Genomic DNA, 13,144 nt, shown 5'->3' on the forward strand with positions numbered 1-13,144 from the left:
CATGACACAAAAACTTTACACTGGTTCACTTAAGGTTTTTATACAGTTCCTCAACAATAATCTGATAACTGTCAGTCATTAAAAAAAAACGCCTTATAAATCAAACTCAAAAGCACTCATTGTGAGAGGGGCTCTTTGTTATGTTGGCTCACTTTCAATTAAACATCTGCCCCTGAGGTTCTCATATGTAACCATAGACTATGTACAGCCTTTATATATGAAAGTTCTTATGAAAAAGAAAAATGTTGTCTAATTAAACATATGTGGCTAATCAGCACTCAAAGAGAAAAAAATAAAGAGAAACAACACAAGACTTAAAATTATCGATTACTTTATTAAACATTTTGGCATATTTTCTCTGTAGACCTTCAATGTTTTTATTTTTTAAGTCTTATAATTGAGAGTTTGATTTATTAACAAACTCCCGCCGATTCATAAATATGTTTGGACCAATTTTTCTCTTTAATAACTGTCAAACATATCGGAGAGAGAGAGAGAGAGAGAGAGAGAGAGAGAGAGAGAGAGAGAGAGAGAGAGAGATCTTAATCTCGCGAGAACTCACTCGAGACGTCAGAAGACCTTTGGCCAAGTTTTGTTGTCCGTCTCCGCATCATTGAACAACGAGCAGAAAGAAGCGTCCAACATGAACCGAGCCTTTACCAAAACAAACGTGACACGCCTGGTAAGAGTATGAAACTCATAACAACAACATACACACATCATGACTCGATCGATTCTTGCGAAAAAAAACTCGTAAAACCTCAGTTATCTAACCTGTTTCTTGCAGCAGTTGCTGGCTAGTCGGCTAACTTACATTTTGCTCTTTCTTCTTCAAGTTCAGCGCTGTTTTACTTTTAATACACGTGACAACGTTACTGTTCCGTTGTGACCTTAACCTGTAATGTATTGTTTCAAAACTCTTGCTAAAGCTAACCCATTAGGCAACAGTCTGTGTGTTTATGGCTAATGCTAGGTGGCATTAGCTGAGCTAGCATGGTGGTTATGAAACCTCGCAGCGATCAACTGTTATGAAAGCGGACAGCTGTTATCGACCCGTCAGGTGTTACCAAACGGTGTCCAGTGAGACGGACTGGTGTTTAACAAGGTTATATCAGAAGTTGCTCCCCCCCCCCCCTTTTCATTAGTCTATGTAGATCAGCTGATAAGGTACAGATGAGGCTGGTATCGTCCTGCCACTTGCAGAGGTCGCAGTGTGCATCTTTGGCACACGAGCTATACTGCGTGTGCAGTTCCGTCATTCTAATGATGGATTCAGTTTGCACGGATTAGAACAGACTGTGCAGACTTTAATATGCATTATTTCATTAATATCTAGGAGACCTTGAACATTTGATCCCCTGACAGATCGAATAACTGGAAAAGTTGCGCAGTATATGCAAACCCCTGGAACAAACTTCCTTGGTCGCCAGTCTGCAATCAAGAATGCTAACAAAAACATTAACGATAATTTGTACTATTTATAAATAACGATACTGATATCTAACTTTAAATGCAACTTTTTTTCATCTTGTACTCTCACTAGTCTCTTCATTGTTTGTTTGTCCTCATGTTTCCTGTACAAATTTTGGCAAAGGGGCTAAATAGACAAAAGAACAACCAATACAATTTCTTAACTTACTGAATTTATATCTATAAAGGTGGTGTTCTGACTGAGCTGTTTTTGTCCAACAGACTGGTCTCCTCCAAAGGTTTCAGAGCACCTTGGTGGTTGCAGAGCACAATAATGACAAGCTGACTCCTATTACATTGAACACCATAACTGCTGCTAGTAAGCTGGGTGGAGATGTGGCTTGTCTGGTTGCAGGAACAAACTGTTCAAAGGTAAATAGAAGCTGTCCAGACCTTTTAGGTTTCTTCAGACTTGTTCATTTAAATGTTATTTTGCTCACTGTGGTCTGCAAGAAACTACACCAACTCATAGATCAGGCAGTGGCGAATGTAGCACAGTGAGATGACTTGAATGAAACCAGTGCAGTTGCTTGCATACATTGTGTGGCTTTTCTCTCCTTCTAGGTTGTGGAGGAAATCAGCAAAGTTCAGGGAGTGAAGAAGGTTTTGGTGGTTCAGCATGATTCCTACAAAGGGGCTCTTCCAGGTATGTAACACAAAATGAAGTTTTAACCTGCTGCGAAAGATATCTTAACAGAAAAAAAGCTGTTAATATTTTAAATTTGAGGTTAGTAAGGTCGCAGGTGATTGGCAAACCTGCAGTCGTTACCTGACTTGCTAATGACGATTGAATCTTTGTTGTTGTTGTTGTGTTTTTTTTTTTTTAAACCCACCTGGCTGCTCTTATTCCACAGAGGAGTTGACTCCACTTATCATTGCAACACAAAAGCAGTTCAACTTCACCCACATTTGTGCAGGTGCTTCTGCCTTTGGAAAGGTACGTTGCTGCCTGTGTAATTGGAACTGATGTATTCTGAAACCTTGTCTTACTACGGGCTTAGTATTCTAACAGGTCTAGTTTTTCCTGACATGCTTGTGTTTGTCTGTTTGCATTTTCAGGCACACATATATGACCTTTCCTGTTTTTTCTTTTTATAACCTTAGAACCTGCTTCCCAGAGTGGCTGCCAAGTTAGATGTTGCTCCAGTTTCAGACATTATTGAGATCAAGTCTCCAGATACTTTTGTCAGAACCATCTATGCTGGTAAGCCTTACATTACAGACTATTGAGATGTTGTTATGTCATGGTTTCGGACTAATATAAATAACAGTAAAAATGAAATGTTATTTGAATTGTGCAGGAAATGCTCTGAGCACTGTGAAATGTAACGAGCCAGTAAAGGTCTTCACGGTCAGAGGGACGTCCTTCGAGGCAGCGTCAACAGAGGGAGGAAACGCTTCATTTGAAGATGGTACATCTGAGCATAGATCTCAATGTCACGGCTCGGGCTGTAGCGATACGATACGATACACGATATTCATCTCATGATACAATTCGATACACATATCCTTTTATGAAAGATATTAAAGGGACAAAGTGATTTGGTGACATCTTGTGAGTGTTCCATTGACTTTGAATTAATTGAACTGAAAGCATCAGTTACACAATATATGGCTCTGTCTGGCAGCTTGCAAATGCTGGACAAAATGAATCAAAGATGTGGTGAGAAAATTACTTTCATTTATTGAAACTGAGTGCAAATTGTAGTTTGCAAGCTTTTTGAAAAGTAAAGTAAACAATGGAGTGTTGAAGTGCAGCAAGTGGCCTTCTTTGGCAGCTTTTTTAGCTTGATACTGAACATATGAGGTAGCTACTGGCCAGTCGAGCCACCAGGTTAACTAAAAATAAACCATAACAGCCAATAATTCAATCCGCGGGTGACTATAGCATAGTGCGGCTCCATCGGGTTCACCATGCGCCTAAAGCCGGTGTTTTCCAACAGGTGTCCAGCCAATGATACAATACGGTTCACTGAGGCTACGTAGCCAATCCTAGCATTGACAGTGCTTGCGTGTGTGCCCTGCCCATACGCTCCGTGGCACCTTGGAGGTTAGCTAGCGAACAACAGTGCGGCAGAGAAAAGAGACAACCACGGTAGCTCAGCGGTTGAGTTGGAAACCCCCGTAAATATTAAAAGTAAACTAATAGAAATTGCTGCTGTAATTTGATTCTTTTAGTAACAACTGATGTTGCTCACATTGATCCTCAGTGTGCTCAGGGAACTGGTGTGTAGACCCAGACACATGAGAAATTAGAGGGAACAATGCTCGCCGCCATACTCCTGAATTTCTCAGCTCTGACTGGATGAGAGAGGCTTTGGGGTCTGGGTAACTAGAAATGCTCTACAGCGACACTAGCGGCTGGCAGCCCTAATTGCTCTTCCTGCAAAGTGCAGGACATGGGTGATTTGAATGGGGCTTCATGTATCGATACTTGCGGCTGAAAAATCGATACTCTCTGGGGAAACAAATTATCGATATATATCGCAGAATCGATAAAATTGCTCAGCCCTAGTCCCGGGTGTTTAAGTCGTAGGCTACTTTTTGTTGTAACTGACTGGCCGTGCCACTTATTCATTTATTGGATATTTGTTCATACACGGATCTGAACTCTCCTCCGATCCACAGTGGCTGCTGCTCCCCCCGTGGGAGTGTCTGAGTGGGTGGAACAGACGCTGACCAAGAGTGACCGTCCAGAGCTGACCAGCGCTAAGGTTGTGGTGTCTGGAGGTGTGAGATGGTTTTATATTCATTACAAATTATGTTCAAAGCAACAGTTAAATCATTTGCAGTGAGATAAATCCTTCAGTTGATTTGATTTCATCAAAGACTTGTTCAGCTCACTGTTTTTTAAAAAAAAGGATTTTTCATTAGGAAAACTAGTCATTTAGCTTTATGGTCCCAGCGTTTTGTTTACTCATGAGGAGTAATGGAGATTTTTCTTTTCCCAGGAAGAGGCTTGAAGAGCGGCGATAACTTCAAGCTGCTGTATGATCTTGCTGATAAGATGAACGCTGCAGGTTAGATGCTGGTATTATCAGGGCGCCATTTTACGTGATTAATCCTGTGTTTTTCTTTCTATTTTAAACTTGTCCAATATCATTTTTTTAGTCGGCGCTTCTCGAGCTGCAGTAGATGCTGGGTATGTCCCCAACGACTTGCAGGTTGGACAAACTGGCAAGATAGTCGCACCAGTAAGTCAAAGAATATCCCTATGTTTTTTTTTAATATCAGTTAAATTCATTTATCATCGTATATTCGATGGAGTACTTCAAGTGATGACAAAAACATGTTTAAAGCAGAAGTTGAGTGTATTGCTTTTACCAAATGCCTTTTTGCCTTTGTAACTCATGCTTGAATGTCGGCACGATCGGCCCTGCCCTTTTTAAAAAGCTTCATTTCCCATCAGGTTATTGGGCGAGGTTACCCCTGCTATGATTATCCACACATTAGACCCCACTGTATGCACTTGAAGGCACATTTAAGGCCCTAAATGATTTAGCCGTTCCATTAACACAGAGTGCAGTAGTTGTCTGGTCTGAGCCTCTCACACCAGGCCAGACTGTCCAAATTAGATTTCCCAAATGTTATGACAAGCTTGTTGAGTTGGGCTAAGTTAATTTCAAAGTTACTCAGATCTAGTTTGTCTGTTTCACCTGCCAATCAACAAAAATTATATTATTTGATAAAAAAATAAAAATGACTCGACTGAGTTTGAAAAACTGAGTGAAGTACGAAGTTGTTACCTCTGGATGTGGTGGCAGTATGACCAAGTTCACTATCCACAGCACAGGAGATGCAACCGGTTTCTCAGACCACAGGTACATCCAAAAATATATAAATGTCCTAAATTAAATTGTGTAAATACCGGGCCCTAAAGTTAACTGAACAGTTTTCGAATTTGTGAACCCTGAATCTCTCCAAACATTAGATCTAAAACCAGTGATCCATCTTAGATTTTTTTTTTTTTTTTGTCAGAATAAGCCAACTTCTTTTACATTTCTCATGTTAGAAATCTTGAAGTATAGTAACATAGATATTTGTCATAGAAATCAGTTGTGACATTTAGTTAAGTGTATTTTGTTCAACAGGAGATTAAATTGAGACTCAAATACGACCAGTAAAACCACGAGCCGTGTTTGTCAAACCATCTGCAGCGTGAGTCAGTCAGGCCAAACAGGGCCGATATTCTCAGATGTTATGGCTGAAATAGTTTAGTGTAACGCACTGGGATGGTTTGTAGCATCTAAATTGGCAATATTGAGATAATAACTAATAATCATAAAATGTCACTACTTGATTATGAATATGTGGCTGTTCTTTGCATGATAGCATCTGCAGTCATTACATCTATTAATATTGCAATGAACGACATGTCTGATTCTGTGGTTTTTGTTGGCTTTCATAGCAATAAGGTGACTTTTCAGATGTTTCCGGGCCCTTCCCCTCACACACGAATCCTCCGGCTCTTCCAGACTTCAGCTACAACATTAAATAAGCAATGAAATATTCATATGTCAGTGCATTAAACTAAGAGGCAGGCATGACTTTACCCAGCCGGGGTTTTTTTTTTTATTTTGGGGGGGGGGGGGGGGGGGGGTTGTGAGGACCCTCTGAGAGATTACACAGCAGCGGGCATCATACAAGCAGTCGGGTTCTTCTGACATGTTCTTTTTTCCAGGCGCCTGAGATGAAACTTCCTGTTTACAAGCACTTTAATAATCGTCTGCTTGTTGGGTTCACAGGAGTTGTACATTGCTGTGGGTATCTCTGGAGCTATTCAACACCTCGCTGGAATGAAAGACAGCAAGGTAAAATCTCCGTTTAAAGGATATACTGAATTAGTAATAAATAGTTCCTCCGCTACAAAGGGAGTGGTTAATATTTGCTTACCATTACAACAAAATAGTTTGCTGCTGAATTACTCCTTTTAATACAAAACCTGACAAATTTAAGTTTGAAAGTGTTTTAACTGTCAGGCACACTCCAGCCTGTCTCCAAAAAGACCCACATATCTGCAGTACAATCTATTTATTTTTGTACGAGTGTCTTGCGTGAAGTTTCTGACCGATTATTCTGCTCTCTCTCCTCCTGTGGACCTGTGGGTGAAGTTCGATGGACTAACGTGTAGATTTGTTTGATTGAAATGTCAGGTTCTCTGGCTCGTGTTAAGTTAAAGAGCATAATTTGTTGTGCACAAGTAGTTAGTTGGGTTTTTTTTGCTTTTTCTTTTCAAATAAATGCAGACTATTGTCGCCATCAACAAGGACCCGGAGGCTCCGATTTTCCAGGTGGCCGATTACGGATTGGTGGCGGATCTTTTCAAGGTGAGTTTCTACACGAAGAAACAACAAAGCAAGTGACAGTCAGACTATAACATTTACTCTCTCCCTGATAAATGTTGCACAGTGTCTTCTTCTGTCTAATGGACTCGTGCAACTGTTGAATTATTAAGTTGCTGAATTAATCAGTTGGGGGGGTTGTTGCCGTTCCAGAGAGAAAAACCACATTAGCATCAAAGACTATATAAAACATGACCATATACTTACTCAAATTGGAGGCCTTAGCTTTGTGTCCACCTCCTGTCGCCAGGCAGTTTACACGCCTTGCCGCTGTCATGTGTTTAGCTGCTACGTTGCCGGTGTGGGCCAAGCATGTTGGCGTCCGGCGGTGCTGGCGGAAGGCTTCTATCTTATATTTTCATGTTTAATTCAGCCCCTCAGTAGTGCCTGATGAGCCCAGGTGTCCTGACAAACTCTGTCCAAGTGATTAGCAATAATTGCTAGTGGCTCTGGAGTTGTGACCCACTGGCTGAGATCACCTTACATGTGATCAGATAGCTGATTAAAATGGATGGGCTTTCGACTTTTTCACCCCAAAAGGACAGTTGATACCTCTGACCATCTCCAGCGGCGACTTATTAGTCAATTCTCAAGTGATCCAACTTTGAATAATTTTACTCACCACAAAATCTTTCCGAATTTGTCCTGGTTAAATCGACATTATTATCAGGAGGTGTATTTACAGGGGGCCGATGTCTCCTTAGCCCCGTCTTGCTGTGCACCGATCAAACCAGCAAACGTTGTGGTGAATGTCTGTGTTCTCAGAGGCCTCTTGTTGATGCCGTTAGCGCCCGCATGCGTGATGGCTGTGTGATAAATGCATAAATCTGATTGGTAGGATTCAGATGAGAATGTTAGACATTGGTGAACATTTGTGTCAATATGTAAATCCTGGAAATAATAATAGTGGTTACAGGAGTCATTAATGCAGAAAACAGACAACACTCAACTTTGACAGAAAAATATTTGCAGACTGTAATCCTGCTCTAAATGCAAACATACTAGCATCATTTTGTATTTATATCTGTTTTTTTTTCTTTTCTCTCTAATTCCTCTAGGCTGTGCCTGAGATGACCGACGCTCTGAGCAAGTGAGGAGAACCAGTTATCACCCAGCTTCACATCGTACCTCTATAGCCCCACTAGGAAGAATTCAGAGTGATTCGACCAGCGGTTTGCCTTAACACATCTCTGGAACTGTGAATGTCTGTTCGCATGAATAGTTTCACTGTCCTCCTCCTCCGGCTGGATCTGAACATTCTCAAACCTGAAATAAATGCCAGTTTTTATAAACACAAGAGTTAAATCTCAGCAATTAAGGTTGTACTTTACTCTGGATGGACTCAATTTTACTTACAGGTGGAGTCAAAACCATGTTTGGGATGTTTTGTCTATGGTGTAGTGTATGTAATTGTTCATGCAAAGCAATTTCTTTGAGATTAAAATGTCAAGTAATGACTCTTATTTTACCATGTTTTGCCTTTTATTAGGTTCTTTCTGCGGCGCCCTCTTTCCATGATCAAGATAGAAAATGCCTGACGACACAATTAACAGGGTTAGTTTTCTTTTTAGATATTTAAGAGGCAAATCTTCATGCTGTGATAACTTCCTCTCCCACCTCAAGCCCTTATTAGTTTTAGCAGTGAGTGATTTATCATACTGAAATATTAACACAGCTTCCAAACCTAAAAGCCATGAAAATACAATATTTTTTGACTTGAATTAACAAATCTATCATGTGCAGGCAGGTTTTCCAGTTATTTTGGTGGTGGGAGACATGCTCAGATTTTTTTCATGTCAGTAAACACACTCATCTGGGTTTCTGGATTTAAAAACTCACTTGAATTATCTCCCATTTAAAGGTCTGCCAAACATTCTATGCCTAGAATTCACATAAAAATGTTAACACTACTTAAAAAAAAAAAAAAAAAAAAAAAAAGGACAAAAGATTAGAAAGATCACAATTAAGCATCAACACTGACTCATTGTACCCTGCAGCTGTCCCGTGAAAAAGGACTGTTCTTTGTGTTTGGAGACTGATAAAACAGCTGTTGCGCCTGCAAGTGTGATAAATCCATGCCTTATAGCTGTGGGCATTAGCCCTTCTGCTGGTTTATTTTGGTAAAAAAATTTTCATAAAACTTAAAAAGTGTCTGTGTGAGTGTCAATTCCTGATAAGTGGTGTCTGATGACGAGTCCATCTGTCCTCTGTGCTGCTCCGTCGTGTTCATCAGTACGCAGAGGATGAGAGACAAATGGTTCATGTGCCAGTGAGTTTAGTAGAACAGTCATTTTTGCAGTTGAGTAGTAGTAGTCCGGTGTCACTGTCTTATGTCTCTGACAGACGATTGATGGGGGCGTCCACTGGCTCCATCATCCTGTACTTCTCCTCTAGAAAAGCTTCATTGCCCTGCAGATGGATGAGAGGTTTTGCGTGTAACCCAACTCGACTCTCCTGGTTCCTCTTGTTGTAGAGGTTCACCCGATGTTCCAGCTCGGGGCTGGTTTTTGTGGAACCTGCTGGACTGGGCGGTTTAAGGTTGACAGGGTCCAAGCCCTTTTGGGTAAGACAAGAGTCCTCAGAGAGAGAGGACAGCAGCTCCTGCACCACAGCGCTGGGACTACCTCGCGGTTGCGTACCCAGGGCCAGGGGGCTGCTGTAGGGCGGGGGGTAGCAGCGTTGGTCGCTGTAGTCCGTGGAGGTGGAGGCCTCACGCACTGTAGAGCTGCAGTCTGTGGTGGATCCCAGTGTGTGACTGCTGATGCTGTGGTGGCGGGTGCTGAAACTGGCGCGGGACACTGTGGTGGTGGAGGCTTCGCTGACTGAGCTGGCGGTTCGCTGAAGACGGCTGGAGACGGCGTCGGCGCTCACCAAAGAGGAGGGAAGGTGGCTGGGGTTGTTAGGGAGATGCACGTCGATGGCTGCTGTGGTGATGACACGGGCGGCAGGGTCTGGGATCCCCATATCTGCAAGAAAACAGCCTTGAAATAATGGATTTGGAATCTGACAAAATATTGATACTACAATATAATTCATTACAATACACAGGAACCAAGCATCAGTAGTTACAGTTAAACACCCTTCTATGGAGGCAGCAGTGGTGATGCTCACCGCTGCTCGGCTCACTGTAGTACTGGCTGATGTAGTTGTTCATGTCATCTTGGCTGTGGTGATCTGAGGAGAAGAAAAATCTACTGCATAATGTACTTCATCACAGACTCAAAGTGAATAAAGTAGGGATGCATTATAGTACCGGCACATCATTGGTAAAACACATCGCAATCATTAACAGCTGATATTTACAAGAGGCGTCGTGATATCAGACCCCTCGGTCCAGTGGGGTTCCTAGATCTTAGGTGCTTCTGTCATTTGGGTTTTTATTAACTTCTGTTTGATCGTCACATTTTAGAGTTTTTTGGGGGTCAAAGGCATGGAGGGACGTTTATGTATAAGTACTTTAAGTATGAGGATTTTGGAGGTGATACAAGACTTGACAGGAAGCCAGTAGAGGATTTTAACGCTGCCAGTAACCATGCAGGTGTTTCTGCCGCCATCTACAGTTATGGTGTTGCTAACAGAAACCTCCGCCTTTCCTCACAGTAGAACTGATCTGATGTCCACCAGCCTCCAGGAACTCCCCTCCCTGCCATCTAGGCCCCTTTAAATTCAACCTTCCACTTAGCATGGACATTAGAGAGCCCGGGCTGAGCTTCCCCTGGTGCTCAGAGGTCAGCCGGTTATACAAAGGAGCTGGAGGTGAATATTACCTGCAGGTCCCCTGGGCTCTCGAATTTTAGTTGCCCCGTGGTGCTCTGAGGCCCCGGGGGCCAATCCATCCACCTCATGGAAACTGCTGCTCTGTTTACCCCACATGTGGTGGATCTGCATGGCCGCCTCACGCTCTGCTACCAGATCGAGATCCTGCTGGGCCAGGTGGGCCCTCAGCTGCCTGATCTCAAACTGGAAGAAGAGAAGGGGGAGAACTGTTATGCATTTTCTCACATAACGGTCATACATGAATGGTTTTCAGAGAGACTTCATGGATGCTCTCCCATTTCCATTGTCAGTCAAACTCTGTAGCTTGAATACACGACTTTAAGAATAATAAAACAACTGTTATTATTACATTGAAATCGATAGATTAGTCAAAAGATATTTAGTGATGATTTCGGATCATTCTCATGTCTTTTTAACTGCAGTTGTATATTTTCTTCATTCCACATTATTTTGCTGCCATCTTCTGGTCACTTTAAGCACTAAAAGATTCAGGAGGATTTACCGCCTGCTCCTGACAGATCTGGGTGAGACGATGGAGCTGCTCCTCTCTCACTGCCTTGGTCTTCTCGTACTGCTGGATCTCCAGCTCCATCTCCACCTTCACCTGCAGCACATAGGCTGGAACGAGACTTATCAAGTCAGTTCTGTTTGGGTTCCCGTCTAAATTTTACATGAGTTTTACAACTCGTCACCACTATATCACAGTCAACCACTGTTTTACTAACATGAAAGCTGAAATATTCTGGAGCTCGCAGTAGTTTTCCTTTTTTTTTTGTGGCATTAATCTTAATTTTGCAACGTCGGTCTCGGTAGCTTTTAATTGTAATTTGCGGCATGCTAATGCAGCGTAGTCAGGGGAGTTAAAAGAAGAAAACACATTATTTGGATATAACAATGATTCAAGTGAGTAAAATAAATCTAACCACAACATATTTAGCCCACATTCTTTTACACATCATATTGTCCTGTCAAAGTCAAGTAAACAATTAAGTGAAAGTCTGTCCACTTTGCTCACACTCACCAATCATTATGTCTCTGAACACAAGGGGGAGCAACACTGTTAAAAGTAGACGGAACCTAAATGGCTGCATTGTCCTAGCAGGTTCTACCCAGGAACTGCAGTGCCTCCCCAAAACTCTGTTGTAATGATATGAGGACAGAGTGCTGCTTGCAAATAATATATAATTTGTTGAGATCATCATCATTGTCATCGCCATCTTCATGTCTATCCAAAAAAGCTGGTACAGCTTTGGATTCTGAAGGTCACGGGACATGGAAGCTATTGAAAAACTAAAATAAAGAAAATGATCGAGTTTGCATTAAGGTATCCATGTAAAATAAAGGAGGCAATAAAGTTCAGCATATAAAAAAGTATCCTTTATTTCCAGGTCGCATGACATGGCAGTAAAATTTGGCAGTATATGAAAGAACTATGAATTTTCCCTGAGAATATAGAAAGCAATAAAATGAGGCATGTCTTTTAATTCCAATCATATCAAGGAAATTATGTATTACTGAGTCAAATCAAATGTTAGTGACTCAGACCATATAACACGATCACTATCACTCCCTTAGGCACCCGTTTATAGTGCTAAAAACCAGAAGTCATCATTCTCGACAAATGAAGAGCTCTTCTTACACCAATTAGGGGCTGCTTTGCCTTTAGCTGTGAGAGCATTGATACCTCCAGTTAATGAGGACGGACGCAAGCGTCATCAATCCTGCACAAAACTTTTAAACACAAGGAAAGAAATAATTGAGCAAACAACTTGAAGATTGAGTGCAGCTGATACTGCAGAGGACACACTGCAGTATCTATCACTGCGACCTGACAGGAAAGGACAGGAAACCCCCCAACCACCCACCCACGCCCCGGACTCACCATCAATGATCCTTTTGACCCTCCAGATACGGAGTGTGATGATAAGACCGATAGCATCCCAGGGGCTGCTGGGGCCGTTGGCCACTGTGGAGGCCACCATCGGGGCCAGAGAGAGGACGATGACAGCTCCATCGAATACCTGAGAGAACACACACCCACACACACATATTACAACACAAGTATAGCCACATTAAACTTTGACATTGAGGGAATGACACTTAAAGGGACCCTGAGTCAGGACTAATAGGACCCTTGGGAGCTCACCTCTACTTTGTTCTCGATGTAATCCCATATCCCCAGCACCACAATCCTGAACACCGTCTGAGACAGAGAGATGGACAGAGGTCAAGTTGCTCTCTTTAAAATGGTAGAAAACAAGGATGGTAGAGGGATGACACAGATAGAACACTCTAGATCAGGGGTCTCAAACTCTTAAGTACCTGGGGGCCACTCATTGTCCAGACTTGTTACAAGGGGGCCACATCAAGTACTGACTGTCTTTCCAGTGGCTTGATTCTCCTGGTGTTCATCCACAAGCCAAATATGATGCAGACAAATGAAGAGGAGTCTTTACAACGATAATAATTTGATATCATTCAGATGGCCGTATGAAATCGTGGGGCGGGCTGCATCTGGCCCCCCGGCCACGAGTTTGAAACCTCAATAGACTGTT

The 13,144-nt window shown here is 42.2% G+C and overlaps 2 protein-coding genes across 3 annotated transcripts in view; one reads left to right on the forward strand and one right to left on the reverse strand.

Annotated features, from left to right (window-relative positions):
- The first annotated feature begins 542 nt into the window (after positions 1-542).
- Positions 543-8,762, forward strand: etfa (electron transfer flavoprotein subunit alpha). Its single transcript, XM_086209007.1, has 12 exons — positions 543-682; positions 1,693-1,842; positions 2,035-2,116; positions 2,325-2,407; positions 2,575-2,674; positions 2,772-2,882; positions 4,099-4,200; positions 4,422-4,490; positions 4,582-4,664; positions 6,216-6,281; positions 6,717-6,797; positions 7,871-8,762. Exons 1-12 carry the CDS (start codon positions 644-646, stop codon positions 7,904-7,906), a joined length of 1,002 nt encoding a protein of 333 aa, XP_086065133.1. The 5' UTR covers positions 543-643; the 3' UTR covers positions 7,907-8,762.
- The window catches only part of tmem266 (transmembrane protein 266), a 32,866-nt gene continuing 27,051 nt past the window's right edge, over positions 7,330-13,144 (reverse strand). For both annotated transcript variants that reach the window (XM_086209002.1, XM_086209003.1), the window contains 6 exons: positions 12,736-12,792; positions 12,472-12,610; positions 11,092-11,207; positions 10,580-10,772; positions 9,924-9,986; positions 7,330-9,778 (listed from right to left, as the gene is read on the reverse strand). In XM_086209002.1, the coding sequence (XP_086065128.1) occupies positions 9,141-9,778; positions 9,924-9,986; positions 10,580-10,772; positions 11,092-11,207; positions 12,472-12,610; positions 12,736-12,792 (1,206 nt within the window). In that variant the 3' untranslated portion in view covers positions 7,330-9,140. The remainder of the gene's footprint in view (positions 9,779-9,923; positions 9,987-10,579; positions 10,773-11,091; positions 11,208-12,471; positions 12,611-12,735; positions 12,793-13,144) is intronic.

Source organism: Aulostomus chinensis, chromosome 7 (genome assembly GCF_037954235.1).
Source record: "Aulostomus chinensis isolate RoL2024-O1b breed Wild chromosome 7, RoL_Achi_v1.0, whole genome shotgun sequence".
In the NCBI taxonomy this organism is placed as follows: Eukaryota; Metazoa; Chordata; class Actinopteri; order Syngnathiformes; family Aulostomidae; genus Aulostomus; species Aulostomus chinensis.

Excerpts from the sequence above, each read along its gene's own strand:
- etfa (XM_086209007.1), top strand. The coding sequence starts at position 644 with ATGAACCGAGCCTTTACCAAAACAAACGTGACACGCCTG. Across the intron at positions 2,675-2,771 it reads TGTCAGAACCATCTATGCTG|GAAATGCTCTGAGCACTGTG; the intron begins GTAAGCCTTACA and ends TGAATTGTGCAG. Across the intron at positions 6,282-6,716 it reads CTGGAATGAAAGACAGCAAG|ACTATTGTCGCCATCAACAA; the intron begins GTAAAATCTCCG and ends AAATAAATGCAG.